Source organism: Saccopteryx leptura, chromosome 3, assembly GCF_036850995.1.
Source record: "Saccopteryx leptura isolate mSacLep1 chromosome 3, mSacLep1_pri_phased_curated, whole genome shotgun sequence".
Lineage (NCBI taxonomy): Eukaryota > Metazoa > Chordata > Mammalia > Chiroptera > Emballonuridae > Saccopteryx > Saccopteryx leptura.
The window spans coordinates 91467530-91482468 of record NC_089505.1 but is presented as its reverse complement, the minus strand read 5'-3'; the positions used below and the strand labels follow the sequence as shown (position 1 = coordinate 91482468).

At 52.8% G+C, this 14939-nt stretch overlaps 2 protein-coding genes across 4 annotated transcripts in view; one reads left to right on the top strand and one right to left on the bottom strand.

The window, feature by feature from the left end:
* Window positions 1–4053, bottom strand: part of CLCN6 (chloride voltage-gated channel 6) — a 35139-nt gene extending 31086 nt beyond the window's left edge. For both annotated transcript variants that reach the window (XR_010750180.1, XM_066375078.1), the window contains exons 1-2: window positions 3813–4053; window positions 2973–3032 (exon numbers count right to left, since the gene is read on the bottom strand). Coding sequence is in view for 1 of the 2 variants with exons in the window: in XM_066375078.1 (XP_066231175.1) it covers window positions 2973–3032; window positions 3813–3899 (147 nt within the window). In the remaining variant the exon portion in view is untranslated. The remainder of the gene's footprint in view (window positions 1–2972; window positions 3033–3812) is intronic.
* Window positions 4054–4169: 116 nt separating this feature from the next.
* MTHFR (methylenetetrahydrofolate reductase) overlaps window positions 4170–14939 on the top strand; it is a 13457-nt gene continuing 2687 nt past the window's right edge. Inside the window, exons 1-9 of one of the 2 annotated variants that reach the window (XM_066375080.1) lie at window positions 4170–4287; window positions 6561–6806; window positions 7897–8135; window positions 9348–9458; window positions 11730–11923; window positions 12617–12867; window positions 13139–13273; window positions 13468–13648; window positions 14298–14480. In XM_066375080.1, coding sequence (XP_066231177.1) covers window positions 6574–6806; window positions 7897–8135; window positions 9348–9458; window positions 11730–11923; window positions 12617–12867; window positions 13139–13273; window positions 13468–13648; window positions 14298–14480 — 1527 coding nt within the window. In that variant the 5' untranslated portion in view covers window positions 4170–4287; window positions 6561–6573. Of the gene's footprint in view, window positions 4288–6149; window positions 6291–6560; window positions 6807–7896; window positions 8136–9347; window positions 9459–11729; window positions 11924–12616; window positions 12868–13138; window positions 13274–13467; window positions 13649–14297; window positions 14481–14939 lie in introns of those variants that run through there. The other variant, XM_066375079.1, reaches the window with a different exon arrangement.

The following is a 14939-nucleotide window of genomic DNA, read 5'->3' as shown; positions in this document are numbered from 1 at the left end:
ATGGCTCGCGAGTCAGATGTGGCTCTTTTGATGGCCGCATCTGGCTCGCAGACAAACCTTTAATAAACAAAAAATAACGTTAAAAATATAAAATATTCTCATGTATTACAATCCATTCATTTCCTACCATTCATGGTTGCGGGTGGCTGGAGCCAATCACAGCTGTCCTCTGGGACAACACCAAATTTTTATTGGATAATGCCTAAAGTACACGGGTCGTTGTATGACTCTCACGGAATTACATTTTAAAATATGTGGCATTCATGGCTCTCTCAGCCAAAAAGGTTCCTGACCCCTGTACTAAGCATACTACTAAATTTTACACTTTAAGTGGGTAAATTGTTGCCTGGCTGGAAAGCTTGGTTAGACTAGTGTCCCGATGTGCAAAAGTTGCGGGTTTGATCACCGGTCAGGACACATATGGGAACAGACTGATGTTTTTGTCTCTCTCTTCCTTCCTCTCTCTCTAAAATCAATCAATAAATATTTTAATAACATTAAGTAAATAAATAAATCAATGGGTAAATTGTATAGTATGTGAATTATATGCTAACCCTAACCCTGAATAAAGCTGTTTAGAGGCATTTACAAATACAGGCCCTGGCCTATTTGCTCAGTGGATAGAGCATCAGCCCAGCGTGCAGACGCCCCAGATTCAATCCCTGGTCAGGGCACACATGAGAAGCAACCATCTGCTTCTCTTCCCTTCTCTCTCTTTCCCCTCTCACAGCCAGTGACTCAATTCGTCTGAGCATTGGCCCTAGGAGCTGAGGGTAGCTCAGCTGATTTGAGCACTGGCCCCAGATGGGGGTTGCCAGGTGGATCCTGGTTACAGGACATGCAGGAATCTATCTCTCTATCTCCCCTCCTCTCACTTAAAAAAGAAAAAAGGAAAAAAATGTAGTGCCAGACATCAACCTTTCTTTTTTAAATCGATCAGTTGAGAGCCTAACATTCTGTAAATATGTGCTGATCTGTTATTATTTTTATTTATTTATTCATTTTAGAGGAGAGAGAGAGAGAGACTGAGAGAGAGAGAGAGAGAGACAGAGAGAGAGAGAGAAGGGGGGGGAACAGGAAGCCTCAACTCCCATATGTGCCTTGACCGGGCAAGCCCAGGGTCCCGATCTGGCAACCTCAGCATTCCAGGTCAACGCTTTATCCACTGCGCCACCACAGGTCAGGCTGTGCTGATCTGTTATTAAAATCAGGTTTTATTACTTCTCCTTTTCCATGACTAACAAACCTTTTTTTAAACAGTTCTCTTTTATTTTTTTAAATTATTTTTATTTATTCATTTTAGAGGAGACAGAGAGAGAGATAGAGAGAAAAACAGAGAGAGAAGGGGTGGGGAGCAGGAAGCATCAACTCCCATATGTGCCTTGACCAGGCAAGCCCAGGGTTTTGAACCAGCAACCTCAGTGTTCCAGGTCGACGCTTGATCCACTGCGCCATCACAGGTCAGGCCACTAACCTCCTTTTATTTCTGCTGTATATGTTGCTCTTTGGTCTGGAGGCCCAATAACTTTTTAAAAAATTTTACAAGTGTCCTGCAGGGCTGTTGCCTGTGGTTATGGGCAAAATGGCAACTGGCCAAGGGGACAAGTGGGGGCTAAAATGCAGTCCAAATTCAGCCAGGAAGGGCACCTAGTGCTCACCTACAAAGCACCTTCAGTGGACCATGAACTTGAGATGTTGCTATGGCCCAGAGGGGTAGGTCTTTTATTCTAACTCCTTTTCTCCGAAGGGTGTCTTTTTCTAATTCACAAGAGCAAAAGTCAGATTAAATAAACTGTGGCACAAAAAGGTAGTATTTCTTAACCTGTATAATTATGTTAACAAGTGTTACCCCAATAAAATGCACTTTAAAAATATTTCCCTATTTTAAAAGATATTATAGAAAAGTACCTAGCAATACAAAAATTGTTATCAAGGAGAGAAAAAGAGGTTAAAATATTTAGTAAAATTTTACCTCTGTTATTTAAAAAAAGCATGTATGTAAGCATAAAAAAGATATTTATTAAGGTAGCAATAGTCATCTTTTAATGAACGGGTTATGGGTTTTTCTCTAGCTTCTTTTTGTAAATAGTTTAAGAATTCTTTATCACAACCATGGCTTTTTGGTCATTTCAAAAGTCATCATGAACTGATCATATTATGTTTCACTCCAGTGTTGGCTGTACACACACACACACTCTCTCTCTCTCCCTGAGTCCCATATTGAAATCAGGAACTATAGTCAAGAACATTTCAGAGACAAGATGCTTGAGTAGGAAACAATCTTCTGAAAAGTTCTCTTAGAAGAGAAGCAAGGTCACCTGACCAGGCGGTAGCACAGTGTTTAGAGCTTTGGACTGGGACGTGGAGGACCCAAGTTTGAAACCCAGAGGTCACCAGCTTGAGTGCGGGCTCAGCCGGTTTGAGCAAGGCTCACCAGCTTGAGCCCAAGGTCACTGGCTTGGTCTGCTGTAGCCCCCCGGTCAAGGCACATATGAGAAAGCAAAGCAATCAATGAGAAACTAAGGTGTCGTAGCGAAGTATTGATGCTTCTCATCTCTCTCCCTTCCTGTCTGTCTGTCCCTATCTGTCCCTCTCTCTCTGTCACAAAAGAAAAAAAAAGAAGAGAAGCAAGGTCTACTGGCCCACACTTGTTATGAACATACACTGTCAGTGGCTTTGTCTCTGGATCTCAAAGTTATAAAAGCAAACTGTTTAATGGCAAATACATATTCTATTCAGGTTAAGGTGCCACAGTTCTATAGAAGCATGAAGTCACCCAGACCTTGTTTTGCAGCTGAGGTGAGAAAAGGACTTGCTAAGCAAGCCCTTTCCCAGAGGGACGTTACCTTTTATCACTTATTCTCTTGGAGAGAAGGTCAAAGAGCACCTTTGGTTGGAATCCTAATGCTTCAGTCTTAAAGGACCAGGTCAACCACTGCTTTTGTTACTCAAAAAGCAACTAAGACTCTCACCTCATAGTCTTTCCTTGGAAGGATCTCATCCTCCTCCTCCTGTGTTTCTCCAAGGATGGTCTAGAAAAACAGATCCACAGAAGGAAGACCATTTTAATGACTAAAAGTGAAAGAAGGCAGAACTGTTTACTGAAATCCGTTGCTAGTTTCTAAGTCATCTGGAGCCATTATCATCAATGAGAACAAGACCACAATAAAAACCCTTTTGGGATAGGAGGTAATGTGGGTAGGGATCCAGCTGAGCACTTCATTTCTATTGACACATTCTCCAAATAACCACTCTTGTCTTCAGGAACGTCAAAGATGTCCATTGCCAGCTTAACAGGGAAAAAAAATTCACATTCCATCTGACAATGTGCAGAATCTGAAATCAAATGGGACCTGTCAACTCTGGGAACTCAGCAACTCAAGTTTTCCCAGGGTGCTTTGCAGGGAAAAGCTGGATTGTCAATGACCCAGAAAGGGTTAGAGATAGAGTGAGAAAGGGCTGGAGAAACTAAGCCAGTTGCGTGATATGCATAAAGTCCAGTGAAAGGGCTTATTCCAAAAATGCTTGTTTCATTCAAAACTCCTTCCAGATGGAAATAAAAAGAAAATATGATTGGGATTAATTGGAGCTGGCCTAGATTCTCTCTTAGATTCCAGGGAGAAGTTATGAGAAAAAGACTTCAGATTGGGGCACGTGAAGCAAGGCAGATGCTGCGAGAGCCCAGGATACGGTCCCCAGGCTCCACCCGCTGCCACCTGCGGGCCCAGCTGGGTCCAGCCCCACCTTCGGCAACGCCTCTCAACGTCCCTTAGCAACCGCCCTTCCTCAGGCCGGCTCCGCCCGCTCCTTACCAGCTCCTCGGGGGTACGGGTCTCACGTTCACCGCAACAGCAGCACCACCTGCAACAGCAGCACAGGGACCCCCTGCACCCCGCCATCTTCCTCTTTTACTGCCACTCCGGACCCCTAGTGCCAACCCTCTCCCACCCGGGATCTGCGCCTCACGTGACTGGCCCTCGGAGGGTCACGTGGCCCTCTGGAGCTTAAGGACCGAGACTAGGAGTGGCTGCAGACGGGTGGGGCGAGGTCCCGTGTCACATGACGGCAGTGGAAAGGCTTCAAGAGGGACCGCTAGGCGCGGCCATGTTGGGGGCGGAGCTTCCGGTCGTCTGTCAGGGTGGTTTTCGCTCTCTGGTCACGCCTCCCTTAGCAACAGACTCTTGCGCTGCGTCCCTCCCCCGCGTGTCCCGCCCCCTTCGCACGCGCGTCCACAGCGACCAGGTAGCTGAGCTAGCGCGCGAGCTCTGAGCCACCTGCAACAAGAGGGTGAGTGACGGCGTGGCCCGGGGTCGTCGGGTAGAGACCCGGCATCCGGGGACCACCACGTGGGGCGGGGACTTACCTGTGTGCGGGGAGCATCGAGGCCGGCCTGCACCTCTGTGCGTTTTATTCGTGGGACTAGTGTAACCCGCATTAGCTGTCACGCCCAGCGACCCCCAAACCCTGAAGCGAAAGCCCCGGCCTGGAAAGAGGCCAGGTGATGAGGCGGCTCTGAGACGGAGGTGGTGACCCAGCTCCCCGGGACCCGGCCTCTGTCCACTTTCCCTCTCCCGTGGCCCAATAACCCGGTGACTCGATTCGCGGCCCTCGAGCCACATGAGCGTGGGAGGCGTTTTTCCGACTTCAGCCATGTAAACCTACCCTACCTCCCCACTGTGCACCTGGAGAAGAGCCTTGTCCGGCTGGCATTGCTGCCCCCGGTGCGCCTTGCGTCTGGCTGGGCACGGTTGTGGGCTCCATATGCCCCCACTGCTCGGTGTTTGGCATCGATTAAGTAAGTGCTCAGTAAATGGCAGAGGGTTCTTTTGAGATCAGAGTGATAACGCCTGGTCGGTTAGCACTCAGTGCTGGCTGTCACATTACCTTGTTCCAATCACTGAAATACTAGAATACCAGTCAAGGCAGGAAACCGCCCTGGTCTTGGAACTCCGGAGGGGAAAGAGAGGAGACAAACCTGTGAACCCACAATTACAACCCAGGGTGCTGTGGGAGCCCAGCTTCCAATGGATAAGCAGTGGAATGAGAAAGAGGGCGTGTGCCTGGCACCTACTAGGAATGCAGTACGGCTTTCTTGAACAAAAGAAAGGGCAGATCATTGTTAGTGGTTCCCTCTCCTCCCTCTCTCTTGATTTTGTGCCAGCAGACAGTTAATTCCTCTTGAATTCCTGAGAAAGGCCAGCTAGGCTGATCTTGACACTCACCCCATTGGCCACCCTCACTGAGAAGCTGGAGTTTTATGTCATAATCAAAATGGGCATCCCTAGATAGAGAAAACGTTGGCACAAATGTTCTTAGTGGTCTTGACTCCTTGACTTTGGGTGTGTCACTGTGTGTTATGTGCCCTTGTGTGTGTTTTGGGGGAGAGGAGCATTGGATTTCATCAGTTTCTCAAGACCTAGGACCCCAAAGTGGTTAAGAACACCAGCTTAGCTGTGGACGTTCCCTGATAGGAACCAATTTGGGCCTGATCCTTTGATTTCCATGTCACCACATACCAGATTTTCAGGACTGTGTTTGTACATAGTTGTGCAAGAGAAGTGTTTTAAGTTTTTGTCTTATTTTTCCCACTAACCCTCCCCTGGCGCTGTGCCCTGTGTTGGCCTGCCTGTGGTTGCCATGGTTAGGGCTGCGGATGTGGTGGCTTTGCAGTCACTATAATTACTTTAACTGACTTTGGTGGTGTGTCTAAGTGGTGGTATGCCTGGAAGGCAGCCTTTGTTCTGAGTTGGACGAAAATCATGCTCTTACTGAACTTGGGTCTGCTTACTTTTGGAACCCAGCCAATGTCAAGTCTTTTTGGAGTAGCACGAACACACGAGAAATCTAGCTGCTCTGTCAAGCACTCGCCCCTTCCGTTCTGCACACAAACTGTGCCGAGCAACAGATGTTCCAGGCAGGACCGGGCCCAGCTAGTTCTTCTTTGGAGAGGGACCTAGTGGCTCTGATATCTGTTGGCCTCTTCTGCACCAACCCCTGCAGTCTCTCTCCTGCCTTCCCTCTTCCCTGGAGGCCTTGCCCCCGCCTCCCTCCCCCTTCCGCAGGCCAGGCCCCAGCCACACTCAAAGCTCTTTCTCTGTCACTGCTCCGCCCATGAGGGAAACACCCGCAGGGGAAGTTTCCTGTTTCTTCCCAGCCCATTCTGGGTCTAAGCTGACAGAGATGGACCGTACAAACCCTGAGGTCCTCCCAGCCAGGCACTGCTTCTCCTCCCTAGGAACGCGGGCCTTGGAGGCTGGCATCGTGAGGTTCTCAGTGCCACCCTCCCTCAGGTAGCTGTCCCTGAGGATACGTGGGCTGAAGGAGCATATTTCTGTACGGGTGGGGGCTGTCATACCTGGAGCCAGGCAGCAGCGGAGGGAAGAGCTCTGAGTAAGGCAGTGCAGTCCATTGTAGCTGTGGTGTGTAGAGCCAGCCGGTAGGGGCATTGTCACCCTGCCCTCAGCAGCCTTAATCCTGCGTGAAAATGCAGCAACTGTCACTTGACCCTGACACTCTGGGGTTGGCTGCCTGCTGGCTTCTGACACCCGCATCCCGTGCAGGAGGAACTCTGCCATGGTGAACGAAGCCAGAGGGAATGGCAGCCCCAACCCCTGCCTGGAGGCCAGCAGCGGTGGCATCGAGAGCTCCAAGGATAGTTCAAGATGTTCGTCACCAGGGCTGGACCCCGAGCAGCATGACAGACTCAGGGAGAAAATGAGGCGGAGGATGGAATCTGGTGACAAGTGGTTCTCCCTGGAATTCTTCCCTCCTCGGACGGCTCAGGGAGCTGTCAATCTCATCTCAATGTGAGTTGATGTCAGGTTGAGGAGTAGGGTCAGATTAGGAGGCGGGGGTGGGAGGAGAAGGTGAACATTAGCCCCACTGCACACAGGTCACTTTGACCCGGAAGGAAAGGCAGGGGGGGGGGGGGGAGGAAAGGGGGGTGGTAGGTGGGGGGGGGGGGAGAGTCCATACAGGGTTGGTCATTTGATCTGTAGCTTCTTAGTTGTCAGTAAAAGTCCTCCCAAGCATCTGGACTTTTAGACACACTCTTCAATGGGTTAAAAATGTTGCTTCTCTCAGCCTTCTTTGGCGGAACTTAAAGCTGGATCGTGAATACAGTTTAGGAAGTCACAACGCAGCAGCAGCTTGGAGAACATTTTCAGCAAGTTAGGAATTTGGATTATGCCTCTTGAAATCTAGACATGCCAACTGAGTTACGTTAGCACTTTATGAATCTCACTTCCTTTTTTTTAAAGTTTATGCTTTTTACCATTTGCACGTCTCATGTTTCGCTTAAAGTTTAAGGAACCAGCATGTTTAAATATTCCGTTAAGGAGCTTGTAACACAGCGCATGTGCAATCCTGTGCCTCTTGAGTCTGGTTCCTAAACTACGGGATGGGGGGGGGGGCGGTGAACATGATAGACATGTGTGCCTGCTGACCTTCTTTTCTCCTGTTCCTAGAAGGAGGATCTACTTGCCCCACGGAGGGCTCCCCAACCTTTAGCCATTGAACTCGACTCACCAAAGTGTCTACAGACACTTCAAAATGGTTGCGCTGTTTGTTATCTCCACAAGAATTGTAATCATGATCATAGCAGCTCACTGTGTACCAGGCACTGTTCTAAGAGTTGTAGGGCATTGATCATAATATTCTTAGAGTTATTATCAAGTAGGTTCCTATGTCACATTTCTGTGTTACAGAAGTGTGGAAACAGGCTCAGAGAAATTAAGTAGTTTTTCCAAGATCACACAGCTAGTCAGTAGCAAAGCCGGGATATGAGTGACCGTCAGTCTGATTCCAGCCTGCTGTGCATCTTCCCAGACTCCATGGGAAGCTGGTGAAGGGTGGTGGGTTCCCAGGAACTCTTCTTCAGAAAGAAATTCCCTACAGGTTTGACCAGATGGGGGCAGGCGGCCCCCTCTTCATAGATGTGACCTGGCACGCAGCCGGAGACCCTGGCTCGGACAAGGAGACTTCCTCCATAGTGATCGCCAGCACTGCTGTGAACTACTGTGGCCTGGAGACCATCCTGCACATGACGTGCTGCCGCCAGAGCCGGGAGGAGATCACGGGGCATCTGCACAAGGCCAAGCGGCTGGGCGTGAAAAACATCTTGGCCTTGAGGGGAGGTATGGCGCCAACACTGCTCTCTTGTCTTGCTTTCCCGAAGGTCCTTCTGTCCCTGAAACGGTCCTTTAGTTTTCTCCGGGTCCCACACTGAGCACACTCGGGGCCCCGTCCTGGCTGGCAGCATCAGTAGGCACTGCCCAGACGGGGCCACCTCTTAACCTCTTGACTCCAACACAGGAGTTCAGTCGGGAATGCAGCCGGTGCCTGATAACCTGTGCCCTGACCACCCAGCCTCATCGATCCCTGGCTGCACCCAGCTCTTGGCCCAGACAAGGGTGCAGTTCTGGCGTTTGTCCCAGGAGTGGAAATAGCTGCTTGTGCCTCTGGCCTCACGTGTGGGAGAGGGAGTCCAATGGGTGGGGCTGTGAGGCCTTGGGCCCCCCACCAAAAGACCACTTCTCACTGAGTAGAAACTTCTCTTGAGAGGCAACAGCTCCGCCCTGGCCGGTTGGCTCAGCGGTAGAGCGTCGGCCTAGCGTGCGGAGGACCCGGGTTCGATTCCCGGCCAGGGCACACAGGAGAAGCGCCCATTTGCTTCTCCACCCCTCCGCCGCACTTTCCTCTCTGTCTCTCTCTTCCCCTCCCGCAGCCAAGGCTCCATTGGAGCAAAGATGGCCTGGGCGCTGGGGATGGCTCTGTGGCCTCTGCCCCAGGCGCTAGAGTGGCTCTGGTCGCAATATGGCGACGCCCAGGATGGGCAGAGCATCGCCCCCTGGTGGGCGTGCCGGGTGGATCCCGGTCGGGCGCATGCGGGAGTCTGTCTGACTGTCTCTCCCCGTTTCCAGCTTCAGAAAAATGAAAAAAAAAAAAAAAAAAAAAAAAAAAAAAGAGGCAACAGCTCCAAGAGGGTGGGAGGGTGAGCAGGGGGTTGGGTGAGGGTGCCTGGAAAACCCAGGCTTGGGTGAGAGGGGATCCCAGATGCTCCAGGCTAAACTAAGAGCAGCAGCTGTCCCCTGTTGTCCCCTGCTCACCACCACCAGCCCCGTGCCCGCAGAGCCAGCACTTTGTAAATGTCTGGCAGACTGGGCGCTGCCTTCCCTCCCACTGTGTACCAAGTGCTGTGCTAGGGAGAGGAGACACAGATTTGGATTACACGAGGGCCCTGCCTTTGAGGAGCTCATGGTCCTGGGTGTAGGGGTAGGGAGAAAGAACAAAAAGGCTACCCGGAGATCAGTGAGCCCCTGTGACAGTGACCTTCACCAACCCTGCAGACCCTGTAGGTGACCAGTGGGAGGAAGCAGAAGGAGGCTTCCACCATGCAACAGACTTGGTGAAGCATATCCGAAGTGAATTTGGTGACTACTTTGACATCTGTGTGGCAGGTGAGTGCCTGGAATGTCCCAGTGGGTGGGGATGGAGAGGGGAAGGAATGAAACGCCCAGAGAGACACCTGTATTCGGTCCAGGGTCTGGTAATCCTGTGCACCATAGGCCTGGGCCCGTGCCAGAGGAGGGCAGAGTAGAGGTGAACTTAACAATGTCCTGACTCACCTTCTATCATCCGCTACCCGCCCAGGCTACCACCACCTCCTAAGTTTCTGTTTCCCTGCCTTCTCATGTTCTTAGCCTGCTTCCCCAGCCTGTTCTTCTTCTTGAAAACAAAAGAGGAATATTTATTAAGAGGCAGAGAATCTCGGAACCCAATATCAGGAAGCAGTCAGAAACCAAGGCTCTTCCTCGTTCTCTCTGTGGCCGTAGAACCCCCAGCTCTGCCTCCTGCTGCACATCTCCTGAGAGCACCTGGTTAGCTCCAGCTGATAGCCAAGGCTGATTGGCTGGCCTCATGTCAGTTCCAGATTCTCGGGAGAGAGAATCAGATCAGCTCGACTCTAGTTCAGTTGGCTACAGAGAGGAGGCTGGGTTTACCTGCTAGAAATGGACGGTATGGCCTTGCCTCCTACCCCCACTGACAGGGTTGGGCCTCCAGCTTCTCAGATGGGGGCTTGGGTGTGGGGAGGCAGTGTGCCAGGGACACAGGACATCTGGGGATTCATTGGCACGTCATCTTGGCATGACATTGTTTCCTCAAATATTTTGAGGGAAATATTTTTTTAATAGTAAACACAGCCACATTATAGAGTAATATATCAAAGTGATCTGAACTTTAAAAAATAAGCCATGTGGCAGGTGACTTAGGGCTTAGTCCTAGGTCCCATGTACAAGTCCATCCACTCTTCTCAGTCAACAGGGGTGTTTAGGTGGATGAGTCAGGGTGGAGTTAGCAACATGGCAGGTATTTCCAGGTGTCGGAGCGGTCATGGCTCACTCCGGCCATGGTACAGTCAGCTAGCTGGGGAATGTGCATGTGTGCAGTGGACATTACAGGCCACAGGGGGAAGCCAGCAGAGCTGTGAACATCCAGTCGCTGTGGGTTTCGCGCATTGGTCATTGTAAAGTGGCTGAGAAAGGGGATCAGTGGGTTGGAAAGCACCAAGTTGGCCATGACAGAAAATAGAGTAAACTGAGCACTATCTAAAGGTCAGCAAATGCTAGACATGTTTGGTGATGTTAAGGTGTTGTAGCTATAAAGTTTCAGCTATTCAAACCTCTTTGTTTCTGGAATTCTTTTTGGAAAAACAGCCTTGTTATTCACACTGTGTTGTGGTGCTAAATCCTCCCATTTCTCACAACTATTTTTGATGACTAGGGGGTTTCTTAAGAACAAAGCTGCCTTATCACAGAGAAGCAGCTTGGCCTCCCACGAGTCTGGGGCTCAGGCCCGCCCCGCCTGGCGTGGGGTCCTGCCCTGGGCTCAGGCTGGGGAGGCCGGCATTCTGCCTGCAGTCTCACTGAGCCTGTCGTCTTCTTGTGCCAGCAGGGCCAATAGTGACTTCAGTGGTTTAGGGGCGTGGTCAAGAGTTCCTGGAGCTAGTGAGGAGCCCAGGGAACGTCTGCTCCCACCTCCCAAGCAGTTCCACCGTCCAGTCCATCGTGGTATCCCCGGCCTGTGGGTGTCCTGGCTGCCCCAGGAGCTCGTTATTTTGTGGGGCTGCTCGGTCCATTGTCAGCAGCCTTTGAAACCGACCCTGGTTCTGACATCAGGAGCGCAGGAAACCCATTTTCCCCGTGACGGACCTTTCACCTTTTAGACGTGGTTACCATCTTCTGTACTTTTGTTTGGTTCTTCCTCATGCCACATGGTGTCTCACTTTTCACCATCTTGGACTTCTGAGTTATTTTAATGTTAAATTAAAAGCACCACTTTAGCCCAGAGTCCAGCACCATACCACAGGTGCTGCCGGACTGTGCTGAAGGCAGCCTTTCTCTCCTCTGTGGCCGCAGCGCGCAGGCCTGGCTCACCTGGCTGCGTGCAGGAGACCTGAGGTGGGACAGTGCAGGAGGTTAGGGGCCGTCTGCCTCCACTCTCAGTAGGGTGGCTCCAAACCACCTCTCATCAGTGGTCATCCCCAGGGTGAGGGGCACATCAGTGGCAAGCCCCGTCACTCACTGTCTTGACCCGTCCGTGCCATAGTGCTGGAAGGTCTGAGCTGGAGCCATGTGGGCGGAGAACTCGGTTCCCAGCCCTCCAGTTCCTTCACCACTCACACTGGGCCGGTGGAACCCGCCACTCCCAGCTGTCCTCCCTATTGACAGGTTACCCGGAAGGCCACCCCAACGCGGAGAGCTTTGAGGCTGACCTGGAGCACCTGAAGGAGAAAGTGTCTGCAGGAGCTGACTTCATCATCACCCAGCTGTTCTTCGAGGCGGACACATTCTTCCATTTCGTCGCGGCTTGTTCCAGGATAGGCATCACCTGCCCCATCCTCCCTGGGATCTTCCCTATTCAGGTGAGGGACCCAGGAGGGCCGATGGCTCCTTCCACACCCCATCCTCATACAGGCCTGGACCCCGGGGGTGGTGCTCAGTTCACAGTAAAGTTCTTGGACGCACCTTGGATTTCCTGTCAGATGCTCCTTGTAAAATGTCTCACAGCCCCATTTTGGTTACTTCTAATTTCTCTCTCCTCCCCCCCCAAAAATCAGCAACAGTACCTGTTGGAGGGGACTGTTGTACTTTGGCTTACTGACAAGTGCCGTTACAAGGAAGTATTATAACACTCATCCTAAATTTTATTAAAGTTTCCCAAACCTAGCTGACATTGGACTCATTTGATAAGCTTTGTAAAGGGTGGACTTCCAGATCCCATATCTAGAAGTTCTGACTTAGCAGATCTGAGGCGGGCCTGGGATTTACACGTCACTTCTGAAGTTTTGCCGGGGATTCTGATGACCCATGAGTCCTGGGAACCACTGGCTACAGGGCTGGCTCAGACTGATGGCAGGCGTGCTCTGGGCAGCTGCTGTCCTCCGCAGAGTGGACAAAGCAGGACCAGGCAAGGACCCTCGTCCAGTATGGTCTGACCCTCTGGGTCCCTCTGGGTCTCACTGCAGTTGGCAAGGAGAGCTGGTAGGGGCAGAGGGAGGAGAGGGGTGAGAGACAGGGTGAGACGTGGCTCCACAGCCCCCTGGTGTCTCGGACAGAGCTACCACTCCCTGCGCCAGCTCGTGAAGCTGTCCAAACTGGAGGTGCCGCAGAAGATCAAGGACGTGATCGAGCCGATCAAGGACAATGATGCTGCCATCCGTAACTATGGCATTGAGCAGGCTGTGAGCCTGTGCCAGCAGCTGCTGGCCAGTGGCGCAGTGCCAGGCCTGCACTTCTATACCCTCAACCGCAGTGTGGCCACCACCGAGGTGCTGAAGCGCCTGGGCATGTGGATCGAGGAGCCCAGGTGAGGCCGTGGCCCTGAACTCAGGCCTGGGAGCCCCAGCAGGAAGTCAGTGAGCAGGGAAGTCAGAGAGGCCACAGTGCTGGCCACCTCAAGGGTGTGGGGGTCGTCTGTGCCACAGCTGGTGGCACACTTAGGGTTCTTTCCCATCTCAGCAGGAAGTCCTTGTGCACCTTAATGTTTACAAGTCAGACTGAAGAACCCAGGCTCAGTGGGTTCCTCTTCCTTCTCCCTCTAGCCAGTCTCTTACCCTTCCTGTCCCCTTCTCACCCAGGCGGCCCCTGCCCTGGGCTGTCAGTGCCCACCCCAAGCGCCGGGAGGAAGATGTACGCCCCATCTTCTGGGCCTCCAGACCAAAGAGTTACATCTACCGCACCCAGGAGTGGGATGAGTTCCCCAACGGCCGCTGGTGAGGCCTGCAGACCGCCCTTTGAACAAGGGTCCTATTTCCAGGAGGCGGGAGGCAGGAGGAGTTGGCGTACTTACTTGATCCCTACCGGACCGCTTCACAGGAATGGCCCCTCGGTGGTGTGTGGGACAGCTGTCCGGTGAGGAGCCCAAGGTCAGGAATGCGCCTTGACCTCTGGGCACGCCCTCTGCCAGGGGCAATTCCTCCTCTCCAGCCTTCGGGGAGCTGAAGGACTACTACCTCTTCTACCTAAAGAGCAAGGCCCCGAAAGAAGAGCTGCTGAAGATGTGGGGGCAGGAGCTGGCCAGCGAAGAAAGTGTCTTTGAAGTCTTTGCCCACTACCTCTCGGGAGAGCCCAACCACAATGGCTGTGGAGTGAGTGCTGCTGGGGGGGGACCCTGGCCACCCCCACCCCTGCTCCCTGTGGGCCTTCCCACCCTGAGCCTCGTCTCTGCTCTGGGCGTGGCACCTCAGCAAAGCAAGAAGGCTGGCTTGACAAGTCCCCACCTGGGCCCTGGCTGGTTGGCTGAGCGGTAGAGCGTCAGCCTGGCGTGCAGGGGACCCGGGTTTGATTCCCGGCCAGGGCACATAGGAGAAGCGCCCATCTGCTTCTCCACCCCTCCCCCTCTCCTTCCTCTCTGTCTCTCTCCTCCCCTCCTGCAGTGAGGCTCCATTGAAGCAAAGATGGCCCAGGCGCTGGGGATGGCTCCTTGGCCTCTGCCCCAGGAGCTAGAGTGGCTCTGGTCGCGGCAGAGTGACGCCCCGGAGGGGCAGAGCATCGCCCCCTGGTGGGCAGAGCGACGCCCCCTGGTGGGCATGCCGGGTGGATCCCGGTCGGGCGCATGCGGGAGTCTGTCTGACTGTCTCTCCCCGTTTCCAGCTTCAAAAAAAAAAGAAAGAGAAGTCCCCACCTGGGGGCCTGGCAGGGGTTTATGGAGGCAGAGGCAGGCTGCGTCTCTGACGGGCCATGAGAGGGACAGGCCCAGGGGACCAGGTCCGATTGTCACCCCGCCCCCTCCCCCAGGTTACTTGCCTGCCCTGGAACGACGAGCCCCTGGCGGCCGAGACCGGCCTGATGAAGGAGCAGCTACTGCGAGTGAACCGGCAGGGCATCCTCACCATCAACTCCCAGCCCAACGTCAACGGGAAGCCATCCTCCGACCCGGTCGTGGGCTGGGGCCCCAGCGGGGGCTATGTCTTCCAGAAGGTAAGCAGGGACACGCAGGGCTACCCTGCCTTGACTGGCACCCAGGAGCCCGAGATGGGGACAGGGAAGCTTCCTCTCTGGGGCCCCTGCATTCTGATTGGCAGTGGGTCCGTGGATGGGAGCTCCGCTTTAAGTCATACGTACCTGGGCGGGTAGGTCCCTCGACTGCTCTGAGTCTCAGCTTTCTCAAGTGGGGACAGATCACGTCACGCTCTGGGGGTGAAACGGGACAAAGCATGGATAGCTTAGCCTGTGAGAGAACCTAGGAAACGTTCTCTAACTGGGGCTGTTCCTACCCGTCCGAGCTGACCCCTTTCTCCACGGGCTGCTGGAGTTAAAATCACACTTACACTGCAACTCCAAGCTCTGGAGTTAGAGTCAGGGTGTGACGAGACCAGCTCTGCTGTTCGTCACCAGAGCAGCTCGGGGGCTCAGCTTCCCTGAATGCTCCTCACCTGT